Source organism: Gallus gallus, chromosome 1 (genome assembly GCF_016699485.2).
Source record: "Gallus gallus isolate bGalGal1 chromosome 1, bGalGal1.mat.broiler.GRCg7b, whole genome shotgun sequence".
In the NCBI taxonomy this organism is placed as follows: domain Eukaryota; kingdom Metazoa; phylum Chordata; class Aves; order Galliformes; family Phasianidae; genus Gallus; species Gallus gallus.
The window spans coordinates 767,579-789,854 of record NC_052532.1 but is presented as its reverse complement, the minus strand read 5'-3'; the positions used below and the strand labels follow the sequence as shown (position 1 = coordinate 789,854).

General features: G+C 56.9%; 1 protein-coding gene across 1 annotated transcript in view; it reads right to left on the bottom strand.

Moving 5' to 3' along the window:
- SHANK3 (SH3 and multiple ankyrin repeat domains 3) overlaps window positions 1–22,276 on the bottom strand; it is a 282,770-nt gene that overhangs the window by 58,819 nt on the left and 201,675 nt on the right. The window contains 1 exon segment of the mRNA XM_025152878.3: window positions 8,148–8,230. Coding sequence (XP_025008646.2) covers window positions 8,148–8,230 — 83 coding nt within the window.

The following is a 22,276-nucleotide window of genomic DNA, read 5'->3' as shown; positions in this document are numbered from 1 at the left end:
GCTGTGTGATGTGACGTGTGATGGGACAAAGGAGAAGGGCTCCTTTGCCACGGGGCTGCTGCAGGCGTTGAGGAACACCAGCTGTGTTAAGCAGCGATGCATGGGGCAGGCTCTGAGCCCCACGGCAGCACTGAGGGTCTGCGGGGCTTTGGGGCCAGCTGTGGCTCTCCAGCATTCTGCCTGGGGTTGGGGCTGCGTGCTGTGACAGAGCTGCCTTTGTGCCGGGGTTGAGGTGTCACTGCACAGCGAGATGCGCCCCACCAGGGCTGTACAATGAGCAGCACCAGGAGGGGACGCGGGAGGACGTTGTGTTGAGGGACGTGGCTTAGTGAGAACCATTGGTGACGGGTGGATGGTTGGACTGGGTGGTCCTGTGGGTCTTTTCCAACCTTGGGGATTCTATGATTCTATGAGGAGCTTCCAGATCCCTTTCCTAACCGCCTGCAATGGCAGCACACATCCCCAGACAGATGGGCTCTCCTCACAGCCCGCTCCACAGGCAGGAAAAAGGCTGAAGGTATCTTCCCAAAGCGCCTCGTGGTGCTGTGGCACAGCCCTCTGTGGGCAGCACCAGCAGAGCACTCGGCCCCCCCTCAGCACCACGGCAGTCCCAGGACAGGAGAGGGGATGGAGCTGCAGCAAATGGCACCGCTCTGATCTGGGAGCTGCTGTGCCCCAGCAGCGGCCCCAGAGGTGCTCGGGGTGGGCTGATGGGTGTGGGAGCACCCAGCAGAGCAGCACGGCCACATCCTGAAACCACCAATGCCAACAAACCCCCCCTCCCTGCCTGCACAAACAGGAGATGGTGTTCCACGTCACTTTGTCACACAGCAGCAAAACTACCAACACGATGGGAACCAGATGCACTCAACCCCCCCACGCTCTGACTGACCTGCACCCTCCTGGGACAAGAGAAGGATGCTGGACGGCTGGCGAGTGGGATCCTTATTCCTTCCCTTCCTGCTCTTCCAGCTTGGAGCTGGGGAACAATCTGTGCTCCAAAGAGCGGCCAGCACTGCACAGCTGCCCAGGGCAGTGGGGAGTCCTCATCCCTGGGGGGGTTCAGTGACCACAGCGATGTGGCACTTGAGGACATGCTCAGTGGGCACGGTGGGATGGGCTGGGGTTGGATGGGGGATCTCAGAGCTCTTCTCCAAGCTTCAATACTCTCTGAGTGAGGGTAAAGCTGGCCGGGGAGGGGAAGAAGTGGGATGGTGAGGACAGAAGTGCCCGGAGCAGAGCCTGGGAGCCCCACACAGACACAGCCCCAGCACAGCCAGCAGCTCTGGAACCCTCAGCCTACACCAAAATTCCTACTTGGGACTTTTAGGAGGAAGTTTTTCCCCCGGAGGGTGGTGACGCACTGAACAGGTTGCCCAAGGAGGCTGTGGATGCCCCATCCCTGCAGGCATTCAAGGCCAGGCTGGATGTGGCTCTGGGCAGCCTGGGCTGCTGGTTGGCGACCCTGCACATAGCAGGGGGTTGGAACTCAATGAGCATTGTGGTCCTTTGCAAGCCAGGCCATTCTATGGTTCTACGATCCCTCACAACTTCCCCGGTGTGCAGCTCAGCTCCTCAGATCGCTGCTCACCAATGAGATCCTCCAGCAATCTGAGCTCAATGGGCCCACATATCTGACCTGCAGCAGATGGGAGCTGCAGAGCTGCGCTCACAGCCCTACAGGAACGTGAGTTTAAGGGCAGGACGACCTCGTGTGCTGCCCGAGCCTCTGACCATGGGGAGCGGGTAGACCTGGGCTCCAGATGTGAGTTATTTGTACTGTGATAATGAGGCACTCGGTCCCTGCAGAGTATCAGTGCTGCACCTCACAAAGTGGAGCAGCAGCATCACACACAGCACTGCCCTCCTGCTGTACACACAGCGTAACCATGACACAGAGCCACAGAGCCACAGGGGTGGAAGGGACCCCAGGAGATCACTGAGCCCAAACTCTGCTAAAGCAGTTCCCTACCATAGGTCACAATGGGCTGTAGGGCCGTGGGGGGCTGTAGGGCTGCAGAGTCACCACAAGTCCTCCCATCAGCCTCATCTGCCCTGGGCTGCCCTCAGCTGCTCCTCACACCCCCTGCCCTTGGACCCCTCCCCATCTCCCCAGCCCTCCTTTGGATGCTCCCTCCCAGCTTTACGCCCTCACCTTGTGGCACCCAACCCACACCCGGTGCTCGAGGTGAGGCCACACAGCACAGAGCACAGTGAGACAACCCCTCCCCTGACCCCATGGTTGGCTTCACCCCATGGCACCGTTGGCCCTTTTGGCTCCAGGGCACGAGGCTGCCTCGGAACCAACCCACCATCGTCACCAGAGCCCCCAGACCCCATTCCTGGGGCTGCTCTGCAGCCTCTCACGTGTGTCCATACAGCCAGGGCTGCCCCATCCCATGCGCAGAGCCCAGCTCTTTTTGAGCTCCACGCAGTGCCTCCCACAGCTATCTTCTCCATAACAGCCAGGCTCTGCAGTGAGGCTGACAGCCCTGTAATTACCACGGTCCTCCCCTCTGCCCTTACTGAACCCCCTCTGCTGTGCACGGAACCGGCGGTGACTGCTCTGCCCTGGAGGAGCCCATCCAGCTCATAAACCACCACAACACACGTCGGCCACATGGAGCCAACCCCAGGAGCATCCCTGCCAGCAGGGCAGACCCCGGGGCGCTCAGCCCACCCGCACTTGTGCAGCCAGGACCGAGGGGCGTGCTGGGCACACAGGGGAGGCTCAGAAGCACAGATTCAGTTCATCGCCTCCATCGGGGCTGTGCTGAGCACACACGGTGCTGCCGATGCTGTGCCACGCAGCCCCGCTCACGCCTTCCACGCACCTTGCTATCCTTTCTCCCGTTTCTTGGCACTGCTTTTTACCACCCTGGTTCCGTCCCAGATGGACAATCTGCCTCTCATCAGCTTTTCCCCATTCATCCCAGCGTTACAACACCTGAGCTCAAACTCAGCATTTCCAATACTGCTATGCAGACATCTCTGGCCTTACCCCGCAGCCCCGACACGTTACTGACAATGACCCCAAAAGCTCTCCAGTGTTCCCTTTCGGTTATCTGTGAAATTTGGCCATTTCATACAATCACAGAATTGTTGAGGTTGGGAAAGAGCTCTGAGATCCCCAATCCAACCCCAGCCCATCCCACCGTGCCCACCGACCACGTCCCCAAGTGCCACATCCCTGTGGTCACTGAACCCCCCCAGGAATGGGGACTCCCCACTGCCCTGGGCAGCTGTGCAGTGCTGGCCGCTCTTTGGAGCACAGATTGTTCCCCAGCTCCAACCTGACCCTCCCCAGCGCACCCTCAGCCCATCCCCTCCCGTCCCATCACCGTTCCCTGCGGATAGAGACCGACCCCTCCTTCACTGCAGCCTCCTTTCAGGAGTGGCACAGAGCGCTGAGCTCTCCCTGAGCCCCTCTGCCCCACACCGCCCCATCCCCCCTCCCTCAGCCGCTCCCCACGGCGCTGTGCTGCAGACCCTTCAACACCAATGAACCCAATCCCCCCCGTCCCACCCCCAGATCACTGCTGCTAATCACCACTTCTCTCATCAACACCTGCCACGTCCTGCAGCCTCTCCCTTCCCGTTCAGCACTCTTCTGGTCCTATTGCATTAATCTCACCCAAGCTCTCCTCAGCAGCCGGTCGCTCCCCAGAGCCCCAGCCCCAACAGGACAAGCAACAGAGCGATGCACAACGCTCAGAGCTGCCCGTATCCTCAGCAATGAAGGTGCCCAAATGTTCCTGGTGCTCCCAGGAAACCCAACCTCAGATGTCTCCCAGCAGCCCATCCCCGTCCTCCACAACGCCACCTCCCAGCCTGAGCCAGCAGGAGAGTGCTTGGCCAGAAGTGTGCACCGCGGGGGGTGCTTCATCCCTAAGCATCCACACAGGCAGGAAATGATGGATGCCCCATCCCTGCAGGCATTCAAGGCCAGGCTGGATGTGGCTCTGGGCAGCCTGGTCTGCTGGTTGGTGACCCTGCACATAGCAGGGGGTTGGAAAGAGATGAGCACTGTGGTGCTTTTCAACCCAGGCCATTCTACGGTTCTACGATCCATTACAGAAATGCTCTGTGTAATCAAGTAAATTTCCTAGCAGTGAGCTCTGCTGCTCCCTGCAGAAGCTCAGGACTTCACATCTCAGCACTATCAGTCAAGAAAGCATCACAGTGAAACCGAGGCCAGCACAGAGAGCCCGGGCTGACCTGACTTTGCAGCAGCACAGCCCTCATGATGCAGCTCCTCGGGGCTCTGCAAACACACTCCTGGCAGACAAGTTCCTTTTGTACCCAGCCGGGCTCAGCAGTGAAAAACACAGCAAGTTAATTGGAAGTACAGCAAATGGTTGTGGTCCCAGCTACTTCTCTGCAAGCACAAGCACAGAATGGAAAACCACAGCATCATAGAACGGGTTGGGTTGGGAGGGACCTCAAGGATCGCCGGGCTCCAACCCCACTGCTGCATGCAGGGCCACCAACCTCCGTATCTCACACCAGACCCCATCCAACCTGGCCTTGAACAGGGAAGCATATCTCCTCCTCCAGGGAAACAGTAAAGTAGGGCTCAGTGTTGTATTCACTGCGGAACACCTGAGCTGCCCGGTGTTCATTGAAGTCCTGAAGGCACGTTGGAGTGCAGGCAGCGGGCAGCAGGGCACACAGCAATGCCTGGACACCCAATGCACCTCTGTGGTCCTTTCCAACCTCGGTGATTCTCCATGCTATGATCTGCTGCTGGGCAGGGGACAACAGGCACTACTGGAACACATGTGTTTGGAGGAGAAGAGGAGCTACGGAGGTTCATTCTACACCTCCCAGGGTTTTAAGTTGCTCAGGTTAATGCACAGGATCTGCCATAGCAGCGTTACCGTGTCCAGGCTGCACTGGTTGGACTGGATCTCCATAATGAAGACACGGCCCTTAACAATGCAGATGCTGCTTGAAGTGCTTCAAATACATCCTCCAGTCCCACCCTGTGCTCATCCTGAGGTCACCGAGTGTCACAGCACTCTTCCTCTGCACAAAAGCCATCCATGGGCTCTTCCCATTCCTGCTCCACCACGGCCAGACCCCGGATGGACCGAGCTGTGCACTGTGCCATGCTGCCCCAGCGCTTCCCAGCACTCAGTGTGGAGGTTCTGCTGCTGAGCCCGTTGGGCAGGAAAGGAAACCAAAGCTGCCCCACGTGTGGCTGCAGGTGGAGCAATGCAGCGTCGGGTGTGGGAGCCCTCAGCTCACCTGGGGAACTTTGTCTCAGCATCAGCTGCTCCGCAGCTCCGCACACAGAGGGCTGAGAACACACAGAGCTGATGCTGGACACCAAACTGGAACCTTGCGGCAGAGAAAGCGTGGCCAACGAGAGGCAGGAGTTTGTGATGGGAGCAGCTCTGAAATGCTGAATGCCATCAGCTGTGGGGCTGGGATGGTGCTGACTGCGCCCTGCTGCGTCCCTGCACAGAGGGACGGTGGGAGCGGGGGGGTTGAGGTGACAAATGGGCCCTCCTGGTGGCATCGGGTGGCCCTGCTGGGATGTGACAGCTGCACTGGGTCACTCACAGCCCCTCCATGGACACAGAGCCCTGAGACCACGTGTGGGCAGCCTCCAAGCACAGCTCTGCTCATCACTGCTGTGCCCAAAGCCATCAGCTCCGGCAGCTGCCCCACTCCCACTGCCCCACATCTCTGCGCTGGGGGCCCTGGCCTGGATGTAGAACTCCAGATGTGGCCTCTGGATGGAGATCCTGCTGAGGTGGGGGTGGATACTGTGTGAATGGCACTGCTGCAGGGACGGTGCCTGCTCTGTGCTCGGGGCAGCAGGGAGGTTGCTACACACACAGAAGAAGGACAGCGTATTACAACCAAGAAATCTCTCTGATTACTCCAAGCCCAGGACTGCCATCCATGCATGTGCGGGGTTGTGATGGCGTCCCTGGGCTGGGAAATGCTGTGATGCTTCTGGCTGTCTCACACCTCACTCAGGGGCTGCCCCTGCTCTGTCCCATCCACAGCCCCAGGGACCCCAGGACAGCCTCTGAGTGAATGCTACTGGGTCTGACCTCATCTATCTGGGTGTCGGATGCAGATGGAGATGGGATGGGATTGGAAGAGATGGGATGGGAATGGATGGGACAGGATGGGATGGGATGGGATGGGATGGGATGGGATGGGATAGGATGGGATGGGACAGGAGGGGATGGGATGGGATGGGATAAGATGGGATAGGAAGAAATGAGATGGGATGGGACAGGATGGGATGGGATAAGATGGGATAGAAAGAAATGGGATGGGATGGGACAGGATGAGATAAGATGGAATGGGATCAGATTGCATAAGAAGGGATTGGAAGAGATGGGATGGGAATGGATGGGACAGGATGGGATGGGATGGGACAGGATGGGATGGGATAAGATGGGATAGAAAGAAATGGGATGGGATGGGACAAGATGGGATGAGATGGGATGGGACTGCGTAAGAAAGGATGGGAAGAGATGGGACAGGATGGGATGGGATTGGATGGGACAAGATGGGATTGGATGAGATGGGATGGGAAGAGATGGGGTGGGAAGGGATGGGACATGATGGGATGGGATGGAATGGGATTGAATGGGACGGGATGAGATGGGACAGGAGGGGATGGGAGCGGATGGGACAGGATGGGAGGGGATGTGATGTGATGAGGGGGTGGCTCCCCAAACCGGGGCTTCAACACACCTATGGGCAATCCCAGCCTTCGGTGCTGTGCAGGGCTCTCCCCACCCTCTGCAGCACTGAGTGCGGCTCCTCCAGGGATCGCCCGTCTGTGTCTCACTTCACTGCTCCTTCCCTCTGCAGGGGCTCCGCTGCCTTCGCTCCCTCCCTTCTCCCACCATCGAGAGACACCTCAGCTTCGTTACCCAAATGAAGTGTGAGCAGCACACAGCAGTGACACGGGGCTGGGACAGAGGGTCTCGGCACTGTGTTATAAACCCAAAGGGTTGGGGGCTGTGGGGTGACCCCACTCAGTCCCGCTGTGAACTCTCCAGCACCGCCCCCTGCCCTCCCTTCTGGCCCTGGCACACAGGGGAAGACACAGAGCCTGTGAAAATACAGAAGGCAGAAACAGGAGGAAATTTACCCCATGTCTGCCCTAAGCTCACTGCTGCCGGTCTGATCCAGCAAGGAAACGGATGCCATTTTGAGTGCTGAAGTTTCACTCCGCGTTGCACGGGGTGGTGCGAGCAGCGCACGGACACGTATGGCATGGACACATGGATGGCACACACATGGATGGCACACACACACGTATGGCATACACATGTCTGGCACACACACACACGTCTGGCACACACACATGTATGACACACACACACGTCTGGCACACAGACACACGTATGGCACACACACATGTATGGCACACACACACATGTATGGCACACACACACACACGGCACACACACACGTATGGCACACATGCAGGGACAGGGGGACAGGGGCTGCGTTGTGGCGGAGCACCGCACACCCACCGGCACCGTCCGTGCTCGGGCAGCACAAAGGCAGCTCCGGACCCCGACAGCGTCACCCAACCGCAGCTCTCAGCCCCAGGGGACGCTCTCCCCCCGCGCCCCACACCGATGGGGCAGCAGCCCACCCCGCGGTGCCGTACCTCGCAGCCCCCCGGCCTCTCCCGAGCCTCCGGCCGGAGGGGAGCCGCCCCTCGCTGCAGGGCTGAGCGCATCGCCGAGCGGCGCACGTTCCCGTCAGACCCGGAGGGACTCCTTTTATTGTAGCAAAAACCGCTCCGTGCATCGGGAGACACCGCGGCAGCGGCACCGCAGGGGCCGCGCACCCCCCGAGCAGCAGCGCTGGGGCTGAGCCCCCCCAGGCCCCCCAATCCCCCCCCCGAGGGATCCCCACCGCACGCAGCCCCGGAACGGAGCGAAACTTCACGCGTAAAAAAGCAACGACCGCAACGCCACGGCGGACACGGCGGCAGCCGCACGCCGTGCACAACGGGCAGCACGGAGCCCTCGTGCAACGCACGGCTGCAAACGCGCCCTGCGGACGCTCAGCGGGGCACTCAGAGCCGCGCGCCCCCCGAGCGCAGCCCCACGGCCGCCCCCCCGCCCCGACCCCACAGCCCGCAGCCCCCTCCTTACCTTTGGCCCCGCGCAACACAAACCCGAATCCCTCATGCTCCCTCTTCTGCAGCACGGCCGTCTTCTCCTCGATGATGTAGTCGCTGGGCAGGAAAGAGCACAAGAGAATGACGCTGGGGTTAGATCTCAGCACCATGCTGCCGGGCGCCGGGGGTCTTCGTGGCGGCTGCGGGGAGCCCTCCTCTTCCCACGGAGCGTCTCATCGCAGCGGAGCGGGGCAGCGGCCGCTCCCTCCCTCCCTCTCCCGCAGTCGGAGCACAACGGCGGCGGCGGGCGGGGGGCTCCGGGCTCCCCGCGGTCACCTGCGGGCGCATGCGGGGGGCTGCGATCCCCCCCCCCCCCCCCCCCGTGGCTCCCCGGTGCCCTCGGCCGGGAGATGGGGAGCGGCGGTGCTCGGTGGAAGGGTGGGTGGGTTGGGGGGGGGGGGGCGTGGGCGATGCTCCGTGCGGAGAGCCGGGATGTGAGACAAAGGGAGGGGGCCCCTCGGTTAGCTCCGGGAGGGGGAGCGGCGGAGTTTATATCCTCATCCCGGTGCTCCCATCTTCCCTTAGAGCCCCCCCGGCGTTGCTAAGGAACCGTCTGTCATTGGGAAGGGGGGGGGGGGGGGCGCGATGCATTGTCCTATTTTCACAAAGGCGCTCTCTGTGAACCTAACGGAAAAAGCCGGTGATGGGGGGTGGGGGTGGGGGTGGGTCGGGGTCATCCCCATCCCGAGCACCTCATGTGGGGGGGGTGCGAACGGGGGGGAGTGCAGCCCTGCAGCCCTCTCCCCACATAGCTGCAGGGCCAGCCCCGACCCGCACACGTGTGTGTGTGTGCGTGTGCACACCAGCTCCGACCCACACACATGTGCCACATCCCTGAGCTGCACACACACGTGCCAGCACCTGACCCACACACATGTGCAAGCCCTGACCCACACACGTGTGTGTCAGCCTCAATTCATTCAGCAGGCACCAGCCCCAACCTGCAGACATGCGCCACCTCTCTGATCTGCACACGTGTGCCAGCCCTGACCCACACCAGCCCCCAACCCACACACGCGTGTGCACCCCGCAGCACCGCAGCGTGCCGTGGGCTCAGGGCTCACTGCAGCCCCTTGCTGCTCGTGCCCACAGCAGAGGTGCTCCAGGGAATCATGGCCCACTGGGCAGAGCCCTGTGGTGCTGCCATGAACGCTATGGGAGGACGCAGCTCCATCCCTCTGCGCCCCAGACCGTGGCGTGACTGCAGCAGCAAATGCAGGCAGGTGTGGGGTGCCCTGAGGACTCAGGACAGCTCTGGCACTGGAATGAACGCAGGACATGGGATGGAAATCCCTGCGTTTCCCTGATATTTCACTCTGCACAATAATTCTGGACGTTTTAGGCATTCTGCATTAAAAAAAAATAAAAAATAAAGGCTATCTAGAAAACTGGTCACACAACATCATGCAACAGTGCTCCAGGTGTGGATGAATCCCAGCAGAAGCAGAACCACACAATCTGCTTTGGGGCGATGGCTGTCACACAACCCCTCTCTACGTCATGTTTCCAACACAGTGCCTGCCCTTCCACAGCAGCATTCTGCTCCCCAGAACACATTAAGCTCTCACTTCTTCTGGGTCTTGGACATCCCACTGGGAATGGATTCCTAACAGCTGCTCCCAGGAGAGGCCACAGCAGCAGCACGTGGCACATAACAGCAGCCAGAAGTCTCACAGCCTGAGCCCACGGTCAAAGAATCATACAGGCACAACATGGGATGGGTTTGATGGATCCTTACAGCCCATAAAATGACAGAATATCTTAGGGTTGGAAGGGCCCTTAAAGGTTGCAGGACCATTGAATGGTTGGAGTGGAAGGGTCCTTAAAGATGACTGAACCATAGAATGGTTGGGTTGGAAGGGTCCTTAAAGATGACTGAACCACAGAATGGTTGGGTTGGAAGGGTCCTTAAAGATCACAAGACCACAGAATGGTTGGCTTGGAAGGGTCCTTAAAGATCACAGAGCCATAGAATGGTTGGGTTGGAAGGGTCCTTAAAGATCACAGGACCACAGAATGGTTGGGTTGGAAGGGTCCTTAAAGATGACTGAACCATAGAATGGTTGGGTTGGAAGGGTCCTTAAAGATCACAGAACCATAGGATGGTTGGGTTGGAAGGGTCCTTAAAGATCACAGAACCATGGAATCCCAGAATGATTGGGCTGGAAGAAACCCCAGAGCCCCCCAGCTCCACCGCTGCCATAGGCTGGGTGCCCCCCACCAGGTCAGATCCCAGGGCCCATCCTTGGCCTCAGACACCTCCAGGGATGGTCCCACGTTCTCACCTCCTCCTTGAGGCATCACAACCAGCCAGGAACAGCCCCAGGACACCCCATATGCAGGGGAGTATCCTTGCTTTTCCACAGCACACATCAAGCTCTGTGGGAGATCCTAACCCTGCACCACCCCCACTAGCTTTGTTTGCGCACGTGTATGCGCAGAAGAAAGGGAAAGAGATGTTTCTGTATAGAATGGTGGTTTTTATTTTACCAAGCAGTGGGCTCAGTACCCAACCCATCCGGCTGGGATTATTCTGCCAGTGAGAAAACAGGAATCCATGATAAAACCCCATACCTCAAACCCTTCCCATGAACCTCCTGGTTGTTCCACCCGGACGATGAACCCGCAGGCACTCAGATTCAGGCGGACCGCAGGAAAACCTGCAGCGCTTTAGCAGAGCCACACTAAACACTTCTGTAGATGGATCTCATACAAGAAGGGAAGCAAAAGCTGCTAATTGTTGTTAATTAATTGTAGGGGAGACAGCCGGGGTGGCACCGACCACATTGCCAGAGCTCTGAGGGCAGACACAGCAGCAGAAGTAGCATCAGTGCAACCAGAGACCAGAGATGGTGCCCAAGGAGTAACATCAGGGACTCGTGTTTTTTGTCCAAATAAACGGGAACACCAAAGATAAGCTTCAACTCAAATAAAATAAACAGCAGCTGGAGGAATTAGGGCTTTTTCCCCATTATCTGGGTCTGGTGGAGTGGACGGAAAATGGTTGGGAAACACTAAAGCGCTGCGTTGGCTCCTCCTGAGCACCTGCAGGGATGCGTGGCCCCGTCTGTGGGAGCGGGCTATGGGGATCAGAGGAGGTGTAAATGGGGCCCCTCATCTCAGGCTCCCACAAAAAGCCTCGAACAGACAGCAAGCAGCTTAATAAAACACCCAGAAGGAAGGATGATGAGCGCCGGGCAGCGGGGCAGGTTGCCCAAGGAGGCTGTGGATGCCCCATCCCTGCAGGCATTCAAGGCCAGGCTGGATGTGGCTCTGGGCAGCCTGGTCTGCTGGTTGGCGACCCTGCACATAGCAGGGGGTTGGGGATGAGCATTGTGGTCCTTTGCAACCCAGGCCGTTCTATGGTTCTATCATTCTATGATTTGAGAGAACTAATTGTGCCAATCAGACCTGATTTCTGCTGGAACACAATGGGTCTCCTGAACGCGGGAAGGCAGCTCTGCGATGCAGACCCTGACGTCAGCTCAGCTTTCTGAACGCTCTCACAGGACATGCTCACAAAAAGCAAGGGGAGCATAAAGGCTGCACGGTGGGTGAAGAGCTGCCTGGCACATTTCTCACCGTTGGGTGGATGTGCAGAGTGGGATTAAAGGGGGTCTGTCCTGGGGCAGGCTCAGTGCAGGCACAGAATCACAGAACCACTCAGGTGAAAAAGACCTCTCAGGTCCCACATCCAACCCCAAGCCATCCCCACCGTGCCCACTAACCACGGCCCCATTGCCACATCCACGTGTTGCAAGAGCGCATTTGGGCTTGTTTGGTGCCAGAGAAATAATCTGAAAGATCTGGGAGGAGAAAGGCAGAGTGTGGGGAGAGCAGGGATGGAGAAGGGCTGGCAGGATGGCCAGCAGAAGGCACGGGCAACCCCTGGGCTCTGAACAGCAGTGCCACACGGGGCAGATAGGAGGGGAATGAGCAGAAACACAGCCAAGTCCCAGCTGAACCCTTCCTCCCCTCCCCACACCGCAGGGTGGGAGCCACACAGTCGGACGTGGGCTGCAGAAAGCAGCACCTACGGATGCTGGGCTGCTTTCAGACTCAATGGAGCTGCTGGGTGAAGTCAATGGGGTTGATTCAACCCATGCTGAAGCGACCGCCCACGCTTCGTCAGGTGAACGGCACCGCTGGCTCCGGGACTGCACACATAGGCACCGCTCCCAGGGAGAGCCCGGAGCCCACGGGCCAACACCCACAGCCGGGATGTGAGTCACGTCCTCTGGGAGGAGGGGGGGATGCTGCACAGCTTCAGGGGACGTGGGACAGCAGCAGAGCCCTGAGGAGGACGCCTGGGAGGTCAGAAGGCTGCGCATTTGCACTACGATGACCTCCGAGGGGCTGCAGTGTGGTGGGGTTGGGCTCTTCTCTCTTCTCCCAAGAGATGGGATGAGAGGAAATGGCCCCAGGCTGTGGCAGGGGAGGCTCAGGTTGACATCAGCTGCTGCTGTGAAGTACTGGAGGAAGCTGCCCAGGAGGGCAGTTGAGTCCCATCCCAGTGTGTGGATGCGATGCATGGAATGTGGGTGGGGTGGGCTCAGCAGACCCGGGTTGACAGCTGGACCTGATGACCCTGTAGGTCTTGACCAACATACACCATTCCACGACCCTAAGGGCCCAGCAAACACAGCTGAGGGCAGAGGAGCTGGTCCCATAGACTCACTTGCTCATCCCCAGTCAGAAATGCTTCCGAGGTGCCACAACTTTGCAGTGGTAATGGAGCATGAAGCACAGGAATGGGCTGTGGTGGTGGCAGGTTGCTCACGGGCAGCTTTGCGATGGACTCTGCTCAAGAACAACCCGAGTTCAGATGCGTGTGATGGAGTTGGAAGATGGGAAGATGGGCCTTTCCCAGCAAAGCTCACTCACACCCCGGGGTGCTGCAGACCCACAGCAATGACAGAATGGTATAAAGCTGCTCATTCCCTGCTGCACAATGCAGGGTCCTCATGAGCAGGTCCTTATGAACAACCTTCCCTCTCTGCCCCATGAAAACCAAGACCAGAACACAGAGCAGCTGTTCCCAATCTGCACTCCAGAAGCTGCCTCTGACCAGGGCCAGCCTTGCACCACAGCTGGGATTGCTGGGAGAGCACAACCGGGTCCCCACCAAACCTGTCCTGGGGAGCAGGGTGGGTGTCCATGGGGTGGCATGAGGCTTCCATCCCTGCCCACTCAGCTCCCATCAGGCGAAGGTTTAGGGAAAGAGATCTCCAGTCACCCTTAGACTTGCACACCAAACACTTCAGCCTCTGCCAGCAATCTCCAGGGTACAGCGTGTGCCCGGGGGTCTGGGATCCACTGCATCATCCCTCCTGAGGGTCTGAGAGGCACATCCCTACTGAAGGGTGTGCTCTTGTCCTGCAAGAGCCCCCCAGCCAGGCAGCCAGGGGTTCTCTGACAGTGAAACTGGAAAAAGCCCTGTCCCAAGTGGAGAAATAATCCAGCTGCGGCTCCGGGGACTGAGCAGACAGCTCTGGAGATGCTGTGATAATGGTGCTCCTGCAATGGAAGCAGAGGACAGCAGGAAGAGGGGAAAGGTAAGATGGGTAAGGAAGTGGCTGGAGGGCCGTGCCCAGCGTGTAGTGGTGAATGGAGTTAAGTCCAGCTGGTGACCTGTCACAAGTGCTGTCCCCCAGGGGTCGGTACCGGAGCCCACCTTGTTTAATATCTTTCTTGATGACCTGGATGAGTGTACCCTCAGTAAGTCTGCAGATGACACCAAAGTGGGAGGTGGTGTGGATCTGCCTGGGGGTAGCGAGGCCCTTCGGAGGGATCTGGGTAAGCTGGATTGTTGGGCTGAGGTGACTGGGATGAGGTGTTGGTTGATTCCACGTGATCCTATGCTTCTATGATTCTAAGGGGCCGGACAGGAGCCTGTTTGTACTCCCAGCTCATCCCAAGGCCCTGATTATCATCATCAGCACTTTCTGTTTAATTCAGGCAGGAGGCAGCTCATCAAGGCACTGATTATGAACTACGTCAAAAGCAAGCTGAACACGAGAAGCAACTCTTCCCCCAGAAGAAACCACCTTCCAGCCACACAAACATGCACAGAACCTTCCAAAGCTCCCCAAAATCCAAGGAAGGATGCAGTATTTGGGATCACATTCAGGATGCGCCATTTCGGATCACATTCAGGATGCAATATTTGGGATCACATTCAGGATGTGCCATTTTGGATCACATTTAGGATGCAATATTTGGGATCACATTCAGGAGGTGCCATTTCGGATCACATTCAGGATGCAATATTTGGGATCACATTCAGGATGCGCCATTTCGGATCATATTCAGGATGCAATATTTGGGATCATATTCAGGATGTGCCATTTTGGATCATGTTCAGGATGCAATATTTGGGATCATGTTCAGGATGCAATATTTGGGATCACATTCAGGATGTGCCATTTTGGATCACATCCAGGATGCAATATTTGGGATCACATTCAGGGTGCGCCATTTCGGATCACATTTAGGATGCAATATTTGGGATCACATTCAGGATGTGCCATTTCGGGTCACATTCAGGATGCAATATTTGGGATCACATTCAGGATGCGCCATTTCGGATCATATTCAGGATGCAATATTTGGGATCATATTCAGGATGTGCCATTTTGGATCATGTTCAGGATGCAATATTTGGGATCATGTTCAGGATGCAATATTTGGGATCACATTCAGGATGTGCCATTTTGGATCATGTTCAGGATGCAATATTTGGGATCACATTCAGGATGTGCCATTTTGGATCACATCCAGGATGCAATATTTGGGATCACATTCAGGATGCGCCATTTCGGATCACATTTAGGATGCAATATTTGGGATCACATTCAGGATGTGCCATTTCGGGTCACATTCAGGATGCAATATTTGGGATCACATTCAGGATGTGCCATTTTGGATCATGTTCAGGATGCAATATTTGGGATCACATTCAGGATGCGCCATTTTGGATCACATCCAGGATGCAATATTTGGGATCACATTCAGGATGCACCATTTTGGATCACATTTAGGATGCAATATTTGGGATCACATTCAGGATGCGCCATTTCGGATCACATCCAGGATGCAATATTTGGGATCACATTCAGGATGCGCCATTTCGGATCACATTCAGGATGCAGTATTTGGGATCACATTCAGGTTGTGATGCTTGAGATCACAGTCAGGATGTGACGTCTGAGATCAGATCCCATCCAGCAGTGGTCGAAAGCAGTTCAGTCACCATTTACACACCCAAAGCCAATACTGTTCATTCCTAGATGGAACGTGGGCTGAGTTCCTGAGAAGCTCTGAAGACCAAATAGTGCAGAAAGTGAGAAAGCCTCTCAGTGCAGAGCAGCACCTTCCCAACTGAAATACGGACAGCTTTCACAGGATATTTTCAGTGCTGGGTGCATATTTTTTTAAGCACACCAAGTGGGTATCTTGTGGGGAGTTAACCAGCAATAGGATGAGAGGGGATGGGCTGAGGGTGCGCTGGGGAGGGTCAGGTTGGAGCTGGGGAACAATCTGTGCTCCAAAGAGCAGCCAGCACTGCACAGCTGCCCAGGGCAGTGGGGAGTCCCCATCCCTGGGGGGGTTCAATGACCACAGGGATGTGGCACTTGGGGACGTGGTCGGTATGCATGGTGGGATGGGCTGGGGTTGGACTGGAGATCCCAGAGCAATTTTCCACCTGAATGATTCTTTGATGCTGTGATTAAAACAAGAGGTCACTGAGTGAATGAGAAGGCTACGATACGCCTTGGATGGACTTTAAACTATCAGTGCTACCAAGAAAACACTGAAGACCTCACTGTATGCGCTGAAAATCACAGAATCACAGAACCCCAGAATGGTTGGGTTGGAAGGGACCACAACAATCATTCAATTCCACCCATGCCATGGGCTGTGTGCCCCCCAGCTCAGGCTGCCCAGGGCCCATCCACAGCCTGGGGCACCTCCAGCGATGGGGCACCCACAGCTCTGGGCAGCACTGCCAGCCCCACACCGCCCTGGAAGTGGTCAAGTGGAGGAAAAGGGGACATCATGGTGCTACAGAGAGATGAGGCTCTGCAGCATCAGCTGCTATTTATGCTGGCAGGAGGAAGCTGCTGGTGCTGGGTTTGTACCCTCAGTTGCCAGGAAGGGCAGCGCAGCAGATGGGTGTATGCAGCTCCTCCCATGGGTGCACCCTCAATCCGCCTCTCCAGCCCTGATGTGAGAGCAGCCACTGAGCACAGCCCATCCTGCAGAGTGCTGCAGGAAAACAGCTAAAAGAGGAGGCAGAGCAGGCTGTGATGCACGCTGCTGAGTTACAGATGTCACCGTGGGAATACTGCTGCACAGAAACAGCTCCGGCTGCTCAGAGCTGCCATTGGGGATGGACTGCAGCTCTGCAATCCGCGCTGTGTGAGGTGTGAGGGGAAAGCAGGGATGAGCAGAGGGTGTCAGAGTGAGGGGCACCACTGCCATCGGCTGCAGCACGCACTGAGAAGGAACAGGGAGACCTGGAATCTCCCCCTGCTTGAACAGAAGGAGATTAAAGAACGTTATGTCTGTGTCTCACCCAGAATGTATTCAGGAAAGAACAATGCATATTTCTATAAATAATAAAAACAAGTCCCAGAAAACCCGAATTCTATGTTGTGGATTTATCCCATCTCAGCAAAGAGGCAGATGGAGAGTGTTTAAGGGTGCTGAACTGGGGGCACAGTGCAAACATTGCAGGCAGAGCGAGCAGAAGGAAATGGAGGTACCGACAACACCCAGACATCCTCCATGCAACAGAGCTCTGTCCAAGCGAGGAGCCAGGATGGATCCTAACTCAGGCAGGCTAAAGGTGAAAGCTCCCCTAACCCTCAGTTCTCTGAAGTTGTATGTATGGATATGGTTCCCCCACAGCCTTAAGGGTTCAGGGATTCTGTGGGATTTGCAGGCAGTGGGGATAAACTGAACCTACCAGGGTATGAGCAGCCCCATTACAAAGCTGTCTCAGCACCCAGAACCAATCAGTGCCAACCCCCACTTTAATCAGAGCAGAGCAGCCTCGGCCAGCACCCTTCAAACACCCCCTGAGCCCACGTGGGCACAGCACCGGGATGGGCAGTGGGGCCGGGGGCTGTGGGGCTGGCGGTGGGGACTCAGCAGGGCTCAGCACCATGAGCAGGCTGTGCTCCAGAGGTGCAGTAGGCAGCAGAACAGAGCAAGAAGTAACATGACGTGTGGTCAGAATGAGCAAAGACAAAGACCTGGCACGGAGAGGAGAGATATGAGTTCACAAACTCACTGAGGTTGGCAATGAGCTCTGGGATCCCCAGCCCATCCCACCGTGCCCACCGACCACGTCCCCAAAAAAGACCTCTCAGATCAACAGTCTGACCCCAGCCCATCCCACTGACCACATTCCCAAGTGCCACATCACTGTGGTCACTGAACCCCCCCAGGGATGGGGACTCCCCACTGCCCTGGGCAGCTGTGCAGTGCTGGCCGCTCTTTGGAGCACAGATTGTTCCCCAGCTCCAACCTGACCCTCCCCAGCGCACCCTCAGCCCATCCCCTCCCGTCCCACCACCATTCCCTGCGGATAGAGACCGACCCCTCCTTCACTGCAGCCTCCTTTCAGGAGTGGCACAGAGCGCTGAGCTCTCCCTGAGCCCCTCTGCCCCACACCGCCCCATCCCCCTCCCACAGCTCCTGCTGTGCCAGACCTCCCATGGCCCCATACAGAGGGATGGGCACCTCCTGCTCTGCTGCCCACACTGCTGTTGAGATGTGCCAGGATGCCGCTGGCCTGCTTGGCCAGAAAGGACCCTGAATATTGAGTTAGTGCTGTTTCTCTGTCTGGCAACACCAAACCGTGCTTTGAACAGATCACTGAGAACCCTTCTGAATGAACACTACTATGATAGGATCCTCATCCTGAACCTGTTTTGCTTCACCCCGTGCCCATCCTACTGCTGCTGCTGTGCGCTGTCTTCATTTGGGTATGTGGTGGCTACAGTTGGTCCTCCTGCTGGAGTAGAACGATGCAGAACAGTGTGTGCAGCACTTGTCACCACCCTCCTGTGATCAGAGTGCAGGTGGGCAGCTCACAGGTCATCATTAGCAGCACGCTGTTCTACCTGCAGCACGGGCAGTGTGGGTCAGCAGTGCAGCCCTCGGTGCTGGCTGCCCTTCCTGCTCAGGGTTCTCAACGCACCCCGATTTATTGCATCTCCCCGTGTTCTCTCAGACATCTCCATCTGCACTTTCATCGTGCTGCCCTTGTGCTCCTCCTGCAGTCTCCACCCAGGACTCACATTGGCAGCCCCATCCCAGGGCCAAGGGATGCTGTGGCGATGCTGCCCAGCTCCCTCTGGAGCCGACCACGCTCATTTGGATGAGAAGAAAGCCAGCAGCCAACCCGAGGTCACCAGATGTCAGACTTTCTCAACAGACACTTGTCCAACGTGTGGATCACGCTTGGGCTGCACTCTGCAGAGATTTTAATGGTACTGATGGTTATGCAGCCCAAGACACAGACACTGCTTCTGCACATCACACCTGTCTGCAGCGGCGTTACATTCAGCTCCTCGGTGTGGTTGGCATAACATTGCCTTCTGACATCGTCCTCGTGAAGCCCAAAGGCAGAGCCCCAAACCCTGACAACGCTCACCTTTCTGACCCCCACCAAAAGCCCTCTGCCCACAGGGTGTTGAATCAGTGGAGGAGCAGCTCATGTCCCGAGCAGAGCAACCAGCGCCATGGGAGGGCACTTACACTGAACGAGGCACTGACGCCCGCTGTGCTGAGCGATGCACGCAGCCCTGCCTGGGGAGCAGCTCCTGCTCTGCACACATCTGCTGGTATTTGAGTTCTTACTCTGGCTGAAATACCTGCCTACAAGCAGTGACTCCAGAGGGCCTCGATTTGAGGGCCGTGGGCACAGAAAGCTCGACTTGAAGCAGTACTCTGCTTGAGGGTGCTAAGCTTGGGCTGCTTTTGCAGCCCTCAGTGGCAGTGCTGCTCAGTGCGACGGCTCCAGCATCCTGCTCAGCCCACTCCTGCAGCACTGCTCCAGCTTTTCCTCGCTGTTGCACAGACAGAGCGTTTTGTTGTACCAAATGTGTCCCTGCAGCCTGATATTTGGCCAATTTAGTCCTGATTCCCAACGAGCTCAATAGCAGCGATTTGATTTCTCCAGGTGTGCAGCATCTCACGCTGCAGCTGACGCCGTGCTGTGCTGGCAGTTCTCAGGGATGGCCCCTCCTGCATGCAGGATTGTCATCAGCTGCTTCATGAGTCAGAGGAGACCTTTGAAAGGTCTCAGTGTGGCCATGAGTGGCTCTGTCCACCCATTCCTTACAATATTTGAAGGGAGTGTAAAAACAGGAGGGGGAATGGCTGTTTATGAGGGTGGATGGTGATAGGACAAGGGGGGGATGGTCTTAAATTGAGATAGGGGAGGTTTAGGTTGGATATGAGGAGGAAGTTTTTCCCCCAGAGGGTGGTGACGCACTGAACAGGTTGCCCAAGGAGGCTGTGGATGCCCCATCCCTGCAGGCATTCAAGGCCAGGCTGGATGTGGCTCTGGGCAGCCTGGGCTGCTGGTTGGCGACCCTGCACATAGCAGGGGGTTGGAACTCAATGAGCATTGTGGTCCTTTTCAACCCAGGCCATTCTATCATTCTATGAAGCTGCTTTTTCTGCTAGAATATGAAATCCCCACATCTCAGCTCCAGGCATCTCTGCATGTCTCTGGACACAGCGCCCAGCTTCACCACCAGCTGCCAGCTCCAGGGCAGGGCTCCTTCTGGGCGGCCAAATCAGCCCTTCCACGACACCTGCAACAGGAACCTACACAGCAGAAGAGGGGAAGGCTGTGGGTGTTGTCTAACAGGGCTGAGTGAAGTGTTTAACGGCGCCGTCCCGGATCAGCTGGGTTGTCTGTGGCTTGGGCAGCTGCACAGCTTGCTGGGTGCTCAGGATTGGAGTCACTGTGAGCAGAGCTCAGCTCGGCTGGTGGACGATCACCGGGGCTCAGTTGTGTGGCTGCTTTGTTTAGCAGTTATATCAGTGGTCTGGATGAGGGAATTGAGTGCACGCTCAGGAAGTCTGCAGATGGTACCAACTTAGGCTGAAGTGCTGATCTGCCCGAGGGTAGGAAGGTCTGCAGAGGGATCCGGATAGGATGGATCAATGGGTCAAATCCAATCTCATGTCATCCAACAAGGCCAAGCGACAGACGCTGCACTTGGGTTGCACCAACCCCACGCAGCAGTATGGGCATGGGGCAGTGGCTGAAAGTGTGGGAGGAGAAGGACCTGGGGGTGTTGGTTGGCAGCTGAACACGAGCCAGCATTGTGCCCGGGTGGCCACAAAGGCCAGCAGTGTCCTGGCTTGTAGCAGCAGCAGTGCGGGCAGCAGAGCAGGAGGTGCCCAACCCTCTGTATGGCACTGCTGGGGCTGCAGCTCAGTGCTGCGCTCAGCGTTGGCCCCTCACAACAAACAATACTGAGTTGCTGGAACTTGTTCAGAGAAAAACTACAAAGCTGGTGAAGGGAATGGAAAATGAGATGTATGAGGAGCAGCTGGGGGAGATGGGGCTACTTAGTCTGGAGGAAAAGGGCCTGAAGGGAGACCTCATAGCTCTCTAGCAGTGCCAGAAAGAAGGTCAGGACACAAAGAGGTGTCAGTCTGTTTTCTCAGGCTACAAGTGATGGGATGCAAGGAAACAGCCTCATGTTGCAAAGCAGGGGTTTAGATTGGCTACCAGGAGGAATTCCTTTGTGGACAGGGTGGTTGGCACCGGCACAGGCTGTGCAAAGGGGTGGTGTGGTCCACATCCCTGGAGGTACTGAGCGGATGTGTGCATGTGGTGCTAAGGGACGCGGCTGAGCACTGAGCACAGCAGATAGGGCTGATGGTTGGCCTCAATGACCTTGAAGGTTTCTTCCAACCCAGAGGATTCCAGGGTTCTAAGAACCGCCCTCAGCACACCCAGACCCACTGCCACTGCAGCTGCTCCGCACTCAGCACGAGCCGTGTAGTCACTACTGACTGAGACACCCATTGCCAGCTTAATTAAGAGCTTCTGCCTTCTGAATGAATGACTTACCACCCGCAGGATGAGAGGAAGCATGAATGATGGGTTTTGGTCTATTCCTGTGGCTGCCGGGCTGAAGTGCTCTCATGAATCAGCCCGGGGCTGCAGTCCCATTGATGCTCCCATGATGGTCCCATTGGGCAGTGGGTCGGTGTCCCCACTGGGGGCTGCACGCAGACCTGACTGCATCCTCCCCCCACGCTGAGCCCCAGCTCTGCTCCACGCCCATGGGAAGGGGCAGCGCTGCACGAGGACCATCTCCCACCTTTATCTGTGATTCAGCTTAGCAGTACTGACTGAGATCGCTTCTCAGAACCACTCTGCAGTTCTGTGGCCATAAAGGAGCACGTGGAATATCCGTCAGTGTGAGCACCACTGCAGCCTCTATCACTGCTTCCTTCTGGGTTCCCCTTTCCATGCTGCTCTCATGATATCCAACCATTTGTACCACTCTCATTCTAACGCGGCGGCTGCTTCCCGTGGCTCTGACATATTTCCTTTGTAATAATTAGCATTACCTTCTAACTGTAATTAAGAATAACTGGAAGCTCACACACTCAGGTGCTCTCAATATATTGTGCCATCTCTGTTTAAAACACCAACAGCCAGAAACAAAACCTCTTTGTTGTACCTCATATACCGCTAGTTTCACGTGCACTGGTTTCTAACCAGGAAGGCATCGTATGCAGAGCAACCACTGCTGCCTGCTGCGTGCATCAGCTGCTCTGTGAGGACAGACGCAGCCAGCAGCGCTACCCCGCTCTGTTTGCACAGCCCTGATGCTGCATACACCCCATGTGGGTGCTCCTTTGCCCGGAGCCCTGCAGTGGGAAGCACCTTCCCAAACGTACAGACAGAACAATTTGGGTCTGAATCATCCGGGCTGTCCCTGCCTGGCGTGAGCTGCTCTTCCATGCACTGCTGAGTTATAGTAAATAATCCATCACCTCCTCCTTCCTCCCCACCCTCCCTTACCGTCACAGACACACAAAAGGGAGAGCAGGCAA